Genomic DNA, 18,912 nt, shown 5'->3' on the forward strand with positions numbered 1-18,912 from the left:
TGACCTTGAACTTGAGAATGCAAACAATTAAGGTGTGTACGACACTTATTTCTCTCTTCTCTCTGCTTGACTGTTCACGATAATCTTCCAGTGTAATCAGGCTGCCGATCACCCGATGAACGAGCAAAATGCTGGATCGTCAGGTGAAATCTCATGTGCTGCACAAAAAAAATTATCATTTTTAGCAGTGTGTCACTCTGTGTAAACAGACCTGTGCTGGCGACAACAATCTATCAGTGCGATTATGGTGTGGGGTTGGTGTGTAAACAGGCTATTAACCCCTTCGCGACCTATGACGTATACATGCGTCATAGGTCATGTCTCTGCATTCCATCTGCATTTCATGTTCCATTCCTCATGGTTTCCTGCACATGACTGCTGATTTCATCAGCTGACATGTGCCCCTAACAGCAGAAAGTGGAATCGAGATCCACCGAAGCTGTTAACATGTTAAATGCCGCTGTCAATGTTCGACTGTGGCATTTAACGTGGCCACGTCGGAAGCGCGTCAGTATTCCCGCCCATCGGCATCACTCACTTGATCACGGGTGCGCTGATGGGTTGGCAAGACAACCCGGGTCCTGCAGGAGACCCCTGTGCTTGTCGTTGACCCTCTGCTATGAGCAGCGCCCATTGGCCGACGTTCATAACGGATGAAACCTTGCTATGTGTAGCACAGATAATCGGAGTATTGCAGTTTCAAGTCTCCTAAGGATATAATTGAAGTAATTAAAAAGTAGAAAAAAATATGTTTCCAAATATAAAAATGATATGAAAGTTCAATCATCCCCATTTTGCCCCATTTCAAAATTAACAATACCAGTACACGATATGGTAAAAGCTAAATACTCGTCCCGCAAAAAAACAAGCCCTCAGGGCCATATTGACAAAAAAATAAAAAAGTTATGACTCTGGGAAGACTGGGAGCAAAAATGAAAACAAAAACTGAAAATCCCGAGGATCTGAAGGGGTTAAACAACTGCCAGTCAGCAAACAAGTAGCGGCTGTTTAGTGCTGTGCCACTGGTCAGCTACTGTAAATGAACCTTATCTGTCATATACCATATGTCTTGGTGTGTTACATGGCAAGAAGGTATCACTGCAGCATTAAACTATGCAGGATTTCTAGTCTATTATTATAATCAGGAACTGTAGAATTGAATGTAAATTTGATGTTCCCTGGTATGTTTTCCACCTTCATGTATAGTGATGTACTTTTCCTTCTCTGCAGGTTTGCGGAATTGCCTGTACATCTTTTGCACAGCTAAAGCAACATCAAAAGGGAAAAAAACATGTAAGTTTCTTGAATATTTCAGGGTCTATCATAAACAAGTATGAGTAAAGGCTGTTGATCATGTTACTGATATTTTAACCCCTTAGTGACAGAGCCAATTTTTACACTTCTGACCACTGTCATTTTATGAGGTTATAGCTCTGGAACGCTTCAATATATCCCACTGATTCTAAGCCTGTTTTTTTATGACATATTGTACTTCATGTTAGTGGTAAAATTTCTTCAATATAACTTGCGTTTATTTATGAAAAAACAGAAATTTAGCAAAAATTTTGAAAATTTTGCAATTTTCAAACTTTTAATTTTTGTACCCTTAAATCAGAGTGTGTGGCTCACACAAAATAGTTAATACATAACATTTCCCACATGTCAACTTTACATCAACACAATTTTGTAAACATTTTTTTTTGTTAGGACGTTATAAGGGTTAAAAGTTGACCAGCGATTTCTCATTTTTCCAACAAAACTTACAAAACCATTTTTTTAGGGACCACCTCACGTTTGAAGTGAGTTTGAGGTGTCAATATAACAGAAAATACCCAAAAGTGACACCATTCTAAAAAATGCATCCCTCAAGGTGCGCAAAACCACATTCAAAAAGTTTATTAACTCTTCAGGTCCTTCACGAGAACTAAAACAACATGGAAGGAAAAAATGAACATTTTACTTTTTCACAAATTTACTTTGGAACCATTTCTCCTACGTCTCATTGGGTGACACAGGACCATGGGTGTTATGCTGCTGCCACTAGGAGGACACTAAGTGAACATAGAAAGATTAACTCCTCTGCAGCATACACCCTCCTGGTGGCTCAAATTGAATCAGTTCTTGCTTAGTGTCTGTAGGAGGCACTTGGGTCCCTTTTGATTTTTCTGTAAACTTTTATTTTTTAACGGAGTGAAGGGGGCGACGGATCCTTTCAAGGGTCCGATCTCCCCCAAATCATCAACAGGCGAGAACGCCTCCCCGTACCTTCTCCTATGACGACTGGGTCATGCCTGAGATCACTTTAGAGGCGACGGTTCCTTCACGGTCCAGATCGCCCCACACCAGGAGCAGTCGAGCACATGGAGTGTCGCCTCCATGTATCCTCTCCTGGAGCCAGGCCTATAGCTGGACAACTTGCCTTGTTCCAAGGCTATACAGAGGCCCCACCATGGCGTCCGTGCAGCCCCCTCTGCATCTGATTGAAAGCGGATGATGGAAGGAGTCAGAAAGGCCCTCTCCACCCCCCTGGCTATGTGGATGGTGGATTGAGTGGGAGTTCCATGACCAGCAACACCGCAGCTCCAGCTCTGCTACATCACCTGGTCTGTGAGTGTGACTTCGGCTGGCACCATCCAGACGCAGAATGGGGTCCTGGTTCCTGGGGGGGGGGGTGGGCGGTGTCCTGGCGTCCAGCGGCGTTTTACACCGTTTTTGGGCCCTATCGGCTTGCGACCCCGCCTGCACTCATTTCCGGCAGGCTTCATAAATTTAGTCCCCGGCTTCTAGTTGGCCTACGCCACGATTTGCATGGCTTCGCCTACCGTGGCCTGTGCTGCCCATGCTTCTGTCGCTTCTCTTCCTAAATGAGAGGCGCCCCTTCTGCTCTCAGCGGCCATCTTCCTACACCTCAGAGCAAGGAGCCTGCTTATTGACAGTGGGGACGCACAGAAAAGCAGCGCTGACAGAAGCGCTGCGGGGAGTGAGGCCACTGACACCTTCCCTGGGGACACAAGAGCAGGACCTGGGTAATCTGAATCCTCTGGAGCTAAGAGCTTAACCCCTTCTTCACATGCTGTACACTTTTTCTCTGCATCTGCAGCACATACTCTCTCTATATCTTCGAAGGGTACACGATGTCTCAATCTAAGGCGTCCAAAAAGGCTAACAAAAGTGTTTTTTGCCTCATATACCATTTGCAATACTGTCCTGCCCCGAGGTCACAACACTCCATTCTACACTGCTTGTGATCCGGCACGCGCCCAGGAGCCATCCGCCGACGCTACAGACCCTAGTGGACCTAGTCCTCCTGAGAGGGCTACTTCTCTGTCACGGTCTATGGCTTCCCTGGCCAAGGCAATAGACTCTCTCCGGGACCCCTCCTTAAGTCAGGGCATCCGTTTTGCCAGCCGTGGAAGCCTCCTGCGACGGACGAGAACCGTCGACCAGCAGGGGTCGTACGCTATCAGAGAGTGCTCAAGTGTCTAGGAAAAGGACCTATGACCCGTCCCCTGTGCATTCTCGCGTTTCGGCATCCGTGAGTTCAATTTCTCGCTCCCCCTCTCCAGAGGTTCACAGCGAACATGATTCAGAATTTGAGTCTGATGCTTCATTATTCCAGGACTCGCATAACAATCAGGAGACACTTGATTCCCTCATTGAGTCAGTCAACAAGACTCTGAGGGTGGACGAGGAATCTATATCTGCTCCGGATCACGTAATGTCTTTTAAAAAGACTAAACCTCCTCACAAGGTGTTTGGCAATCACCCTGAGTTTCAGGACATTGTTCAGAGGCATAGGGATCGACCAGATAAATGGTTCACAGGACAAAAGCCTATGGAGTTGAAATATCCCTTTGCTCCTGCTTTAAGGAAAGATTGGCTACAGTCTCCTTCAGTGGATCCCCCTGTATCGTGCCTCGCATCCAAAACGCTTCTATCCTTGTCTGATAGTTCCTTAGTCAAAATCCCACTAACCGTCAAATTGACAACCTTGCTCGGTCAGTTTGAGGCCTCCGGAGCAGCGCTCTTTCCATCCTTTGCTGCGACCTGGGTGGCTAAGGCTATGGTCGCTTGGGAAGAGACTTTAGCCGCAGTAATTCAGGACAGTAATCTTCCCCCGGAGGCAGCAACCCTCGCTAGTCAGATATCTCAGCCGGGAGATTGGCGTAAGCGCTTCCTTAGATGCGGCCAATTGCGCAGCACAGGCGGCAGCAAACGCTATCACCATCAGGAAGATGCTGTGGCTCAGAGACTGGCGAGCGGATTCTGCTTCCAAAAGGTCTTTAACCTCTCTGCCTTACCAGAGCGGTCGTTTATTTGGAGAAAAACTGGATCAACTTATCTCCAACGCTACTGGAGGGAAGAGTAAATTCCTTCCGCAGCAAAGGACCATTCGGCCGATTCGGAGTCAACAGCAGGTTCGGACCCGGCCTTTTTGCAGCAATACCAGCCGGTCCTCTGCAACCGTCTCTTCCTTTTTCAGGGCGACCCCAGCGTAGGGACAGAGGTTCCCAGGTCAGATATAGGCCCGATCGATCGTTCCTGGAAGAGCAGGTCAAAACAGTCTGGATCCAAGGGAACCAGATCCTATAGTACCTCGACGCAATGACACGTTAACGGTATCCGATAAACACCAACAAAGTAGGCGGCCGTCTACTTTCGTTCCGCCAAGCCTGGCTCTCGGTCATTCACGACGAGTGGGTCAGGGAGCTGTTGTCTTCTGGATAAAAAATAGAGTTTTCTTCTCCTCCCCGACACATTTTTTCCTGTCTTCTCCTCCCAAAACAAGGGCAACAGTTTTTTTCCAAGCCATAGATGCGCTCCGAAGGGACTGAATCATTATTCCGGTACCTCAAGACGAAAGGTTCAAGGGCTTTTACTCGAACCTATTTGTGGTTCCGAAGAAAGGCGTATCAGCGCGGCCCATACTAGACCTAAAACTGTTAAACAAGTCTGTCAGAGTGCGATGTTTCAGAATGGAGTCTCTCTGCTCTATCATCGCCTCGATGGAAAAAGGGGAATTCTTAGCATCCATCGACATCCAGGATGCTTACCTTCACATCCCAATTTTTCCCCCTCACCAAAGATTCCGACGCTTTGCACCTTCTTCTCATGGTGCAAAGACCGTGGACGATCTCCTCTTGTGTTCTCCATTCCTTCCATTTTGGATTTTGTGCAAACCGGATTGGAGTCAGGTCTTGCGCTTAGCTCACTCAAGGGACAGATTTCAGCCTTATCCATTCTGTTCCAACGCAGGATTGCCACCAGATTACAGGTGAAGACATTCAGGGAGTTTCCCATGTGGCGCCTCCCTATAAAATGCTTTTGGAACCATGGGACCTTAACTTGGTTCTCGGAGTTTTACAGGAGGTTCCTTTTGAACCACTGCAGGACGTATCGCTAACCTTCCTTTCTTGGAAGGTGGTTTTCCAAGTCGCGATCACGTCAACCAGGCGGGTCTTGGAGTTGGCGGCCCTGTCCTGCCGACCTCCGTTCCTGATTTTCCATCAAGACAAGGTAGTTTTGAGGACATCCTCATCTTTTCTGTCAAAAGTTGTTTTCTCTTTCATCACAACGAGGATATTGTTTTGCCTTCATTCTGTCCAGCACCAGTCCATCCTATCGAGAAAGCTCTTCACACTCTAGATGTGGTTAGAGCTCTTGGAAAGTATGTCTCGCAGACGGCGTCTTTCCGCAAGTCAGATGCCCTGTTCGTGCTTCCGGAGGGGCATAGGAAGGGCCTAGCCGCTTCAAAGGCCACAATAGCCAAGTGGATTCGCTCGGCTATTCGAGTCCTACCGTGTCAGGGGCGAACCTGTCCCAGCAGGGATTAAGGCGCACTCCACTCGGTCAGTGGTTGCCTCTTGGGCCATTCGGCACCAAGTGTCAACAGAACAAGCCTGCAAAGCTGCGACTTGGTCCAGCTTGCATACTTTTATGAAACACTACAACATACATTCTCAGGCCTCTGCAGATGCAGCTCTTGGCAGGTGAATTCTGCAATTGACAGTACCACATCTGTAATTTCGTAGTACATGGGGTATTAGCAGTTGTGTTGCTCCTCACCAAGGGACTGCTTTAGGACATCCCATGGTCCTTTGTCCCCCAATGAGGAGTAGGAGAAATAGGGATTTTTGTGTACTCACCGTAAAATCCTTTTCTCCAAGCCAATCATTGGGGGACACAGAACCCACCCTGTTAACGGCTTGTATCCGTTCTTAGTTTTGACATAGTTTATTCTTGTTAATTGTTAGAAGCTCCTACTGCTTTGTTACTGAACTGGTTCAATTTGAGCCAGCAAGAGGGTGTATACTGCAGAGGAGGAGGTAATCTTTCTATGTTCACTTAGTGTCCTCCTAGTGGCAGCAGCATAACACCCATGTTCCTGTGTCCCCCAATGATTTGTGAGTACACAAAAATCCCTATTTTTTTTATTTTAACAAGGGTATCAGGAGAAAATGGACCACAAAATTTGTTGTGCAATTTCTCCTGAGTATGCAAATACCCTATATGTGGGGAAAAGCCACTGTTTGAGTGCATAGCAGGGCTCAGAAGGGAGGGAGCACCATTTGACTTTTTGAGCGCAAAATTGTCTAGAATCAGTGGTGGCACCATGTCGCGTTTGGAGACCCTTGATGTACCTAAGCAATGGAAACCACCCAATATTAACCCCAATGCACCCCTAACCCTAATCCCAACCCTATCACAGTGATCAAAATGAACCAATAGAAAAAGTTTCCTATTGGTGCCGGCTGGCAGATCTCTTCGGGCGCACTGCGCATGCGCCCGCCATTTTCTCCCGGAAGAAGACGCTAGCGGCCTGGGGAACTTCAAGGGGGGTTGCAGGGACAACCGAAGTACCGGGGAGGGGGATCGGGTGACCCTATGTCTCTTTCCTCTGATGTGCGATCACATCAGAGGAGATAGAAATTAAATGGAAAATCTGACTTTTTTTGCGGTTGCCGTTTTACCGTTTGTCATGTACCCGTTTCTCAGCACGTGACTTGGGGTTGCGCCTGCAAGGCTTAATCTATCTCCTCTCCCTCAGTCCAGCATTCAACCGCTGTTCTATGCTGCAATGGGAGCATAAATCACAGACCACGAACCCCTCTCATATACGCTGCCACCACTCACCACATGGGCGGATCCCGGAGATATTACTACTACTACTGTCTGCCAATCACCAGAATCACACTGTAAGGCTATGGATTCTTTAGAGCATACAAGGTTCAAACTTACTAAAGTTTTAAGCTTTAATAGAAAAAATACAGTGCTTACAATAAAAAGATATAAAAAAATGGAAATATAATATCGACATACAAATATGCAAAAACAGTGATAAAATAAAAGGGAGAAAACTTACAGAAACATCGAACTTTGCATTCTGGTATTCTGTCCCTGAGGGAGGGAGAAATATGAAATGGAACACATCAGCCTAGCTGCCCCTCATTGTGAACAGCTTTCTGTGTGTAAAGGCCTAATTTATAGATTTAGTCTGGAGATCGGATTTCTAGACCAACCTCTCATGTTAATTTTATAATTCTTGGTTTGTGACTGGATCATGGCGACTTTACCCATGAATACATTATTTTCTTCTGAACCGTATTTGTGTGATCTTTCTCATGGATAGTGTCAGGCTGTAATTGGCACCTCTCTTCAAGAGTCAGAAGGGTGTGAAATGTTTCCACTTTGTATGTTCTTAGCAAGGCCCCCTGGAAAGACTGGAGACAGGAGGACTACCTTTCTCAGGATAACATATGTTGGGACCATTGTGAGACCTGCAGCCTAGAACAAATGTTAATTAGGCTAGTTTCACACTAGCGTATGGAGGAGTGTTATGAATGGGTCACCGAAGAGAAAAAAACAAAACAAGCTGAGTCCCAGAAAAAACAGAGAGGTTGGTAACTATGCAGATTGCAGATCCCTGATCCTAACCACACAACTAGCAGCAGCCGTGGAGCGTTCCTACGATGATCCTAGACGCCTCGCCACCGCCGGAGGACTAAATAAGCCTAAAGGGGAAAACTATCTGCCCCAGAGCAGACCCCAAAGGAAAGACAGCCCCCACACATGTATTGACGGTGAAACAAGATGAAAACACAAACACAGGCAGGAAAATAGGCTAAGCAAGAAAGACACTGTCTGCAATCTGCCAAAAACCCTACAAAAATAATGTCCAACACTTCTGATAACAAAATTAACCCTGAAGTCACTAGACTTCTCCCACTATATCAGCACTCTGAAATATTCTGAGACAGAGCAAAAAGAGGCCAATCTAATAGGGGACAAAAGCAAATTGGCAAATACAGATAAATGAGTGGAAATTCAGCACAGCACCAGCCGGGGCTGACTGACCACACAAAAAACTGAATAGACCAACAAAATCAAGTGTGAACATTAGCAGAAAAAATTAGCTTTAGATGACTGGAACAGAGCTGAAAACCAAGACCTGACAAGCCAGAAGGAATCACCAGCACCAGAATAGGGCGTCGGCTGACTTAAATCCAGTCTGAGATTCCTGAGGTCCAATCGTCATCCTCCTTATCAGGTGGCAGATCTCTACTGATTAAATCAGCCTCACTACCTCCTGTTACCACCAGAGGGAGCCTGCAAGGAGAACTCACAACTGGTAGACCAGAAAATGAACTCACAACAGTACCCCCCCCTTGAGGCAGAGACCCAAGAATTATTCTCCTGGCCATAACCCTTCCATTTGACCAAATACTGGAGTCTCCGTCTAACCAAACGATAATCCAATATTTTCTCTACCTCATATTCCACGTTGCCTTCAACCAACACAGGGTCAGGAGGTGCTGCCATAGGAACCACTGGCTCAACAAACCTCTTCAACAGAGATTTGTGAAATACATTATGAATCTTGAACGTAACTGGAAGAGCCAATCGAAAAGAAACAGGATTATGAATCTCCAAAATCTTAGAAGGTCCAATAAATCTTGGCTTAAATTTTGGAGATGCAACCTTCATAGGAAGGTTCTTAGACGACAACCAAACCATATCACCCACTTTAAACCGGGGACCAATGGTCCTATGCCGGTTGGAAAATCGCTGGGCCTTTTCCTGAGAGAGTGACAACTTATCCACCACTTGGTCCCATATCTGCTGCATTCTCTCAACCACAGTGTCCACACCTGGGCAGGACGAAGATTCCACTTGCCCTGAAAAGAATCGAGGATGAAACCCAAAATTACAGAAAAAGGGTGACATCAAAGTTGCAGAACTATCTCTATTGTTCAACGCGAATTCGGCCAAGGGCAAAAATGAGACCCAATCATCCTCATCAGCAGATATAAAACATCTTAAATAAGACTCCAATGTCTGGTTTGTTCTCTCGGTCTGTCCATTGGTCTGGGGATGAAACGCGGAGGAGAAGGATAACTGAATTCCCAGATTGAAACAAAAGGCTTTCCAGAATCTGGAAACAAACTGGACTCCTCTGTCGGGCACAGTGTTCTCAGGAATCCCATGTAACCGAACCACCTGTTGTAAAAACAAGGGCACCAACTCAGCGGAAGATGGCAATTTTGGGAGTGGTACAAGATGGACCATCTTAGAGAATCTATCACAAATCACCCAGATAACAGTCATTCTCTGAGAGACAGGAAGATCAGAAATAAAATCCATTGAGATATGGGTCCATGGCCTCTTGGGCACCGGCAGGGGCATCAGAAACCCACTAGAATGAGAACAGGGTTTAGACCGAGAACAAGTCCCACAGGACTGTACAAAATTCCTGAAATCACGAGATAAGGCAGGCCACCAAAATGACCGACTCACCAAATCTCTAGTATGAAAAATACCTGGATGACCAGCCAATGTGGAGCAATGAATTTCAGACATCACTCTCTTTCTCCTCTGGTCAGGAACATACAATTTTCCCATAGGGCAACGCTCAGGTTTATCCTCCTGAAATTCCTCCAGACGAAATGGCAGAAAGAACTACCTCCTCACCTAGGATGGTAGTAGGCTCGGTCACATTAAGAGAATCGGCAAAGAAACTCCTAGTAAGGGCGTCTGCCTTAACATTCTTAGTGCCCGGAAGAAAAGAGACCACAAAATTAAAACGCGTGAAAAACATGGCCCATCTAGCCTATCTAGGATTCAAGCGTTTGGTTGACTCCAGATAAATCAAATTTTTGTGATCGGTGAGGACCACAACTTGATGTCTAGCTCCCCCCAACCAATGTCTCCACTCCTCAAATGCCCATTTCATGACCAACAATTCCCGATTCCCCACGTCATAGTTGCGTTCAGATAGGGAGTACTTTCGAGAAAAGAAGGCACAGGGATTCATCTTAGAAGTCACAGGGTCCTTTTGGGACAAAACAGCTCCTGCACCAATCTCAGAAGCATCTACCTCCACCTGAAATGGAAGTGAAACATCAGGTTGCCGTAAAACTGGAGCTGAAGTAAATCTCCACGTAAGCTCCTGAAATGCTGAGACAGCCTCAGGAGACCAGTTCAGCACATCAGCGCCCTTCTTGGTCAGATCAGTCAGTGGTTTTACAATACCAGAAAAATTACCTATAATTTTACGATAGAAATTAGCAAAACCCAAAAACTTCTGGAGGGCCTTCAAAGAAGTAGGCTGAACCCAATCATAGATGGCCTGTATCTTGGCCGGGTCCATTTCAATAGTCGACGGAGACCAGATAAATCCCAAAAATGAAATCCTCTGTACACCAAAGAGGCATTTCGATCCCTTAACAAACAGGGAATTCTCCCTCAAAATACGGAACACAGTCCGGACGTGTTCCACATGAGAATCCCAATCACTAGAAAAGATCAAAATATCATCCAGATAGATGATCAAAAAAACTTATCCACAAAATCACGGAAAATATCATTCATAAAGGACTGGAAGACAGAAGGGGCATTAGTGAGCCCAAAAGGCATCACCAGGTACTCAAAATGTCCCTCCGGAGTATTAAACGCCGTCTTCCATTCATCCCCGTGCTTGATGCGAATAAAATTATACGCCCCCCTGAGGTCAAGCTTAGTAAACCAGCAGGCACTCTTAACTCTGGAGAATAAATCAGACATCAGAGGTAATGGGTACTGATATTTAACTGTCATCTTGTTAAGGGAACGCTAATCAATACACGGTCTTAATGAACCATCTTTCTTGGCCACAAAAAAAAGCCCCAGCACCTAAAGGTGATGAGGATGGTCTAATATGACCCTTCTCCAACGACTCCTTAATATAGGATCGCATAGCATCATGTTCGGGTACTGATAAGTTGAAAAGCCGACCCTTGGGAAATTTACACCCAGGCATCAACTCAATTGCACAGTCATAACTCCTATGAGGAGGCAAAGATGCAGACTTACTCTCACTAAATACATCAGAAAAATTGGCCAGATAATCAGGAATATCATGAGACTGAGGAGAGGTGGAGAAAACAGGAGCGTCCTTAAGAACACACTGACAACCCCAACTCACCACAGACCCAGATTTCCAATCCAAAACTGGATTATGAGTTTGCAACCAGGGAAAACCCAGAACAATAGTATCATGCAAATTATGCAGCACCAGAAATTTACAATTTACTTGGTGGTCTGGGGTAACTCGCATTATCACCTGGGTGCAAAACTGGGGTTTATTCTCCGCCAAAGGAGTAGCATCAATACCCCTCAAAGGAATAGGCATCTGCAGAGGTGTCATGGACAAACCACAACGTTTAGCAAAGTCCAAATCCATCAGATTCAACGCTGCTCCTGAATCCACAAAAGCCTTAGTGGAAAACGTGGATAAGAAGCAGATCAGAGTAATTGCCAAAAGGAACTTAGGTTGTACAGTGCCCACAGCAAATGTGTGTGCAAAGCATTTCTCTCGTTTAGAGCAGACAGAAATAGTATGAGAGGCGTCTCCACAGAAAAAACAAAGCTTATTACGCCTTCTAAACTCCTGATGTTGCGCCCTAGACAAAACCCCATCACATTGCAATAGGTTCAGACGTTTGTTCAAAAGGTGGCAGCACCTCCCGTGTAGTTTTACGTTCACGTAAGCGCCGATCAACTTGAATGGCTAATGACATAGAATCATCCAGACCAGAGGGAACAGGAAATCCCACCATAACCTCTTTTATGGTCTCTGATAAACCCTTCCGAAAGAGAGCTGCCAAATCACCATCATTCCATGTAGTAAGGACCGCCCACTTTCGGAATTTTTGACAGTATAACTCTGCAGAATCCTGACCCTGGTTTAATGCCAACAGTGTTCTCTCAGCTTGATCAACAGCATTAGGTTCATCATACAACAACCCCAAGGCTTGAAAAAATGCATCCACATTAGTCAGAATAGGATTTTCAGGTGTCCGAGAAAAAGCCCAATCCTGGGGATCGCCGCACAGCAAGGAGATGACAATTTTAACCTGCTGCGCAGAGCTCCCCGATGAGTTAGGCTTCAAGGCAAGAAATAATTTACAATTCTTAAAATTCAGAAATTTAGACCGATCCCCAGAAAACACATCAGGAGTAGGGATCTTAGGTTCAGCAGCATGTGGCTGAATGAGGTAGGTGGAAATTCCCTGCACTTCAGCAGCAAGTTGCTCCACACGATCAGACAATTGCTTAATCTCCATTAGGGAAAAAAATCCTCCTACGGCCCCAGAGAAAAAGAGGAAAAAATCCATAAAAAATTCTGAAACTTTTTTTTTTAACAACCTTTATCTGCTTTTGAGTACCCTAGAATCTGCGAAATGGCTGGTGATTCTGTTATGAATGGGTCACCGAGGAGAAAAAAACAAAACAAGCTGAGTCCCAGAAAAACCAGAGAGGTTGGTAACTATGCAGATTGCAGATCCCTGATCCTAACCACACAACTAGCAGCAGCCGTGGAGCATTCCTATGATGATCCTAGATGCCTCGTCACCGCCGGAGGACTAAATAAGCCTAAAGCAAGAAAGGGGTAAACTGCCCCAGAGCAGACCCCAAAGGAAAGACAGCCCCCACACATGTATTGATGGTGAAACAAGATGAAAACACAAACACAGGCAGGAAAATAGGCTGAGCAAATGATGGGGCCCAAACTAACTAGAAAGGACAGGAAAGGAAAGACACTGTCTGCAATCTGCCAAAAACCCTACAAAAATAATGTCCAACACTTCTGATAACAAAATTAACCCTGAAGTCACTAGACTTCTCCCACTATATCTGCACTCTGAAATATTCTGAGACAGAGCAAAAAGAGGCCAATCTAATAGGGGACAAAAAGCAAATTGACAAATACAGATAAGAGTGGAAATTCAGCACAGCCCCAGCCGGGGCTGGCTGACCACACAAAAACTGAATAGACCAACAAAATCAAGTGTGAACATTAGCAGAAAAACTTAGCTTTAGATGACTGGAACAGAGCTGAAAACCAAGACCTGACAAGCCAGAAGGAATCACCAGCACCAGAATAGGGGGTCGGCTGACTTAAATCCAGTCTGAAATTCCTGAGGTCCAATCGTCATCCTCATTATCAGGTGGCAGATCTCTACTGATTAAATCAGCCTCACTACCTCCTGTTACCACCAGAGGGAGCCTGGAAGGAGAACTCACAACTGGTAGACCAGAAAATGAACTCACAACAGAGGAGCTGCGAAGGGATGCAAACTTCCTCCGTGAAGATCCGCCCCCTGCTTCGCCTCCTCTGTTCAGCCCCGCCTCTGTTGGCATGCGGCCTGCGTACCTTATCTTTAGTATTAGGTATTCAGGCCGTGCCGATGAATGCAGATGCCTCCGCATGCGTCTTTTTGACGGTGCGGCGAGCGCACCAAAATGCAACACGTTGCATTTGGCGCAGGACTAACCATGGGGGCTGGACTAACCATTATCGTTTGCAAACTTACCAGGGTGTCTTGCAACTTTCCCAGAATACATTGTGAATGGAGGGAAAAAATAGAAGCAAAAGTAAAAAAGAATAACCCGGCGGTTATGACTCTGGCCACTAGATGGAGCCAGAAACAATGAAAACATTAAATCTATGGATGAAACTGAACATTTTGAATATTCACTAGTAATATTATCAGATAGACAATCAAACATTATGAATTAAGTGTCGGAGACAGAATACTTCCCGTCTGGCATCAACGGATGTCACTATTCTTATTCTTCGAAGACAACAATAGGACCAGCTCAGTTACTGGTCTGGAGAATGTCTTAAGTTCATTTCCTTTGGGCATCCTAAGTTGGACTTTGCGGACATTGCCATCTTTACTCGGGAATGTTGCAGTCACTAGTCCAAGTGGCCACTGGTTTCGATGGGCCTGACAGTCTTTCCAAAGGACGCGGTCACCAATCCTCAGATTAGGCCTGGTAAATCGCCACTTCGTCTGTGGCTGCAGGGTAGACAAATACTGTTTGCGCCACCTGTCCCAGAATGTATTGACAAGACTTTGTACATGTGTCCATTGGCGCTTGTAGAGGTCCTTAGCGTCAAATCCTCCTGGAGGGGCATTGGATAGTCCTGTTTTTTGAGTGAGGAGAGTAGCTGGAGTCATTGTATGAAGTGTAGACACTTGGGCGGATTTCAGCATCTGAGTCCTCTCCTACTAGTTCAAAGGTGTCTGGACAACGTTCCTCAGTGTACAATAGTTTTGGTCCTGAGAGCCATGTTGTGCTTCCTAGTCGACTTGCATCAACTGCTCTAGTTGCGTGATCTGCAGGATTTTGGTCCTTGGGAATGTAATGCCACTGATTTGGATGAACTGATCTCCTAATTCATAGCACTCTGTTGTTGACATAAACGTAGATTCTTCTAGTTTCATTGTGGATATATCCAAGGACTACTTTGCTGTCCGAGTAGAACTTGGCCTGTGTCAGGTCGCTGTCCATCTCGGATGCGATGAACTCTGCTTACTCGACGGCTAAAACTGCAACACAAAGTTCTAACCTTGGTTATGGTGTGCTCTGGTTGTGAAGCAAGTTTGGCCTTCCCCATAATGAATCCAATGTAGCTCTGACATTTGGAGTCTACAGTTTTGAGATAGGCAACTGCGGCAATTGCTTTGACAGAAGCATCTGCAAATACATACAGTCTTTGGCTTTGTATTTCTGTAGATGGCACAGGGGTGTATGGTCTTGGAACATTCAGGATGGAGAGGGCTGCTAAAGAGTTCTTCCATACTTCCCACTGGATTCTCTTATCAGGTGGCAGAGGTGCACCTTAGTCAGATATTTCCTTAGTTAAGTCTCTTAGTTTGGCTTTGCCTTGTATGATAACAGGAGCTGCAAGCCCCAAGGGATCGTACAGACTGTTGATGGTAGACAGGGCACCTCTGCGTGTGAAAGGCTTTTCTTTCTCTTCCTGGCTGACCTGAAAGGTAAAAATGTCTGACCGTAGATTCCAGAGAAACCTAAGGCTGCGTTGCATTGGTGTGGGGTCAGACCCCAGGCCCAGGTCTCTGAGACTGTTACACAAGTCTTGTGAAGGGAATGCTTTCATGAGTTTTTGGCTGTTTGAGGCTATTTTGTGAAGCCTGAGGTTAGAGCAAGCAAGCATCTCTTGGGCTCTCCTGAGAAGACTGATGGCAGTCTCATTTGAAAGCATGGCTTTCAGACAGTCATCAACATAAAAGTCTTTTTCTATGAATTGTCTGACATCTGATCCGTACTCTGTTTCTCCTTCTTGAGCTGACCTTTTGAGACCATAAATGGCGACTGCAGGAGAAGGACTATTGCCAAAGATGTGCACTCTCATGCGATACTCTGTGACCTCTTTAGTAGGATTATTGTCTCTGTACCAGAAGAATCTTAGGAAGTTCCTGTCTCTCTCTCACAAGGAAACAATGGAACATTTACTGGGTGTCAGCGATGAAGGCAATGGAATCCTTACGGAAGCGCGTATGTACTCCCAGCAGTTTGTTATTGAGGTCTGGTCCTGTCAGTAGAACTTCATTCAGGGAGACATCCTCAAACATAGCACTGGAGTCAAGCACCACTCTAATCTGGCCCGGTTTCTTAGGGTGGTATACTCCAAGCATGAGTAGGAACCAGCATTCTTCAGAGTCTTTGAGAGTGGGAGCTAGTTCTGCATGGCAGTTCTAAAATATCTTTGACATGCAGGAGAAAAAGTGATCTTTCATCTCTGGTTTCTTCTGCAGATTATGTTTAAGGGAGGAGAAACGTTTTAATGCCTGATTTCTGTTGTTTGGTAGACGTGTGTGCGTTCTGAAGGGGAGAGGTGTGACCCAGCTGTTGGTCTCATCTTTTACAAGTCCCTTGTCCATTACCTCTAGGAACAACTTGTCCTCTACCGACATTGCTACTTGGTTGTCTTAGTTCTCTGTAAGACAGTGCACCCCAACTGATCCTCATAGCTTCCTGATACCATACTGCTGTCGTGAGTAAAGTCTATTAAATGATTGGGCAGTTGGATTCTGTGTGGTAGTTCTTTGACATGGAACTCGTTGTTACAAGGTTGAAACAGAGATGGGCGTCCTTTCTCCAATGTATTTGTTAGCATACTTGTCACAGAAGATGGGGCGTGCAAATGTCCCAAGCATACGTTTCCTATTATGACCCATCCTAGGTCTAGCCTTTGGGCATAGGGAGCATCGTGGAGTCCATTGATGTGACTTCTCACTTTATGAACCTGTAGGATATCTCTTCCCAACAGCAGTATTATCTGTGCCTGATGGTCGAGTTCCGGTATAAGGTGTGCTATGCGTTTTAAGTGAGCATGATGGATTGCCACATCTGGTGTAGGGATTTCAGATCTGTTGTGTGGGATCTGATTACACTCGATGATTGTAGGTAGTGGTAGGCAGAATTGTCCGTCTAAGGACTCAATTTGGTAGTCAGTGGCTTTCCTGCATGCTGTTGTCACAGTACCTGCACATATCTTTAATGAGAAAGGAGTGCTTTGTCCTTTGATGTTGAATAGGTCAAAGAATGTCGATCTAGCCAGGAATCAATTTCTTTGATCATCCAAGATAGCATACAGTCTGACAGATTTGTCTCTATGGTCCTTTGGGTACACTCTGATGAGGCATATTTTAGAACAGGACCTACTGTCTATTGTCCCTTTACAGACTTCAGTACATTGTGAAGTGATCTCTGGCGTAGCTGCATCAGTGCTACTTTCCTCCCCACCATGCTCACTGTCAGCTGGCGTGTTTTGCGCACTCCATGGAGCTGGGCCAGGGAGTAGGGCAGTGTTATGACCTGTGGTGCCACATTCTGTGCATTTTACACTGTCCTTACAATCCTTGGCAAGATGAGTGGTGGATGAGCAGCACTTGTAGCAGATACCGTTCTCTTTCAGGAAGCTACTGCGATCCGGCATAGATTTTCCTCCGAAGGCTCTGCATTTCAGGAGAGGATGAGGCTTCTGATGAAGCGGCCACTGCTTGTCAGGGTCCTGCACCTTTATCTCTGATTGAGAACGGCCGGCAGACCTGTAATTGGAACTTGGAGAAGAAACATAAGTCTTGTGCACTGCCACAGATGATCTGCGTGAGTTTGCAGCTGGTGGTGATGCGGCATATGACATTGCAAAGTCAAAGCTGGGATCATTTCTGATTGTCACTTGTTTGTGTATAAAGTCTACAAAAACGGAGAAGGGAGGGAATGGAACACTGTGTTTGTATTTCCACGTGTGAGCCACCTCTCCTGTAGATTGTAGGGCAACTTTTGGACTATAGGGTTAACACCTTTTGCTGTGTCAAGGTATGCAAGTCCTTGTAGGTCACCTCACATTTGGCAACTAGGACCTCCTTTAGCAGGTCACTTAGCTCTCAAGTTTTGGGAGACCTTTGTTAGATATTTTAGGAAAATCATGGATTCTTTTGAACAAGGCTCTCTATGACCTCTGCTGAGCCGTGTCACTCATCCAGCCTCTTCCAGATCTCTTTGAGGCTGATTTGAGGGTGGTTTATATTAATGTCTCTGAACCTTACTGCGTGTTTGACTGACTCTTCTCCTAGGTATTTGACTAAGAGGTCTTTCTCTTCCCTGTGTTGTAGCCCCAAGTCTCTAGTGACATTTTGGAAGGAAGCTTTCCAAGCTCTATAACCTTCAGCGTGGTCAGTGAATTTTATGAGTCCCTTGGCAACCAGATCACGTCGTGTGAAGAACTTAGCAAATTCTTTTGTGAACCGGTTGTCAGCAGAGTATACTGGTGATGGGTCATCCTGATAGTGATGTGAGGTGCGTTCATACTTGTTAGTATCCTCAGGGTGGCGCCTGCCGGTGTCATATTGCTTCGGTCTGATGTGTGGTGTGTCAGCAAGGTGATTCACGTTGGTTACCTGGCAAGGGGCAAGGTAGTCATTAGCTGAATTGTTTTGTTCCACGTTTTTCTGGAGCTGAGCCTCATGATGACTCTCACTCGCTTCACTGGATGTGTCGTGTTCTTGGTTATAGTTTAGATCAGGAAGTTCATTTACATACTGAGATGTGCGTTGTGAATCTTGCAGTGGCAATTTCAGACTTGATGCACTGCTACGGCTATGCAGCTCAGGGTTGTGCGCGGCTTCTAGTGATTCTGCCTCAGCTAGTGCTGCAGCAGTCTCTCTTTTTGCTGCTAAGCTCTCTAAGGCGGCATCCACGCGTGCCTTCTCTAACTGCGTCCTGCTCTCTAGGTCAGCTCTCTCTAATTTAAGTTGCATCTCTTGATCAGCAAAGCTTGCTTGTATTTTGGCGGCCTCGGCATTTGCGTAGGCAATGGCGACCGCACTGCTGATGGATACAGTCTTTGAGGAGACAGATGTAGCAGATTTTGACCTGTGTGATTTGTGGGACATGGTCTCTTGGAGGGATGCTTGGCTGTGCAGAGTTTGCTGTAGCTGTATTAGTCTCTGTGTAGCTGGTGACTTGAATCTCACTAGATGGATTTCTGCAGTTTCACTAGTTCCTGCAAGCTGGATGAAGGGCTGTCTTTTCCCTGAATTGCACTAGCTAGACGGC

General features: G+C 45.7%; 1 protein-coding gene across 1 annotated transcript in view; it reads left to right on the top strand.

Annotated features, from left to right (window-relative positions):
• The window catches only part of LOC141099806 (uncharacterized), an 88,339-nt gene that overhangs the window by 39,023 nt on the left and 30,404 nt on the right, over positions 1-18,912 (top strand). Inside the window, exon 4 of the mRNA XM_073587873.1 lies at positions 1,231-1,293. Within this exon, the coding sequence (XP_073443974.1) occupies positions 1,231-1,293 (63 nt within the window). The remainder of the gene's footprint in view (positions 1-1,230; positions 1,294-18,912) is intronic.

This window comes from Dendrobates tinctorius, unplaced genomic scaffold, assembly GCF_039654945.1.
Source record: "Dendrobates tinctorius isolate UK_male_01 unplaced genomic scaffold, ASM3965494v1 ptg000102l, whole genome shotgun sequence".
Classification (NCBI taxonomy): Eukaryota; Metazoa; Chordata; class Amphibia; order Anura; family Dendrobatidae; genus Dendrobates; species Dendrobates tinctorius.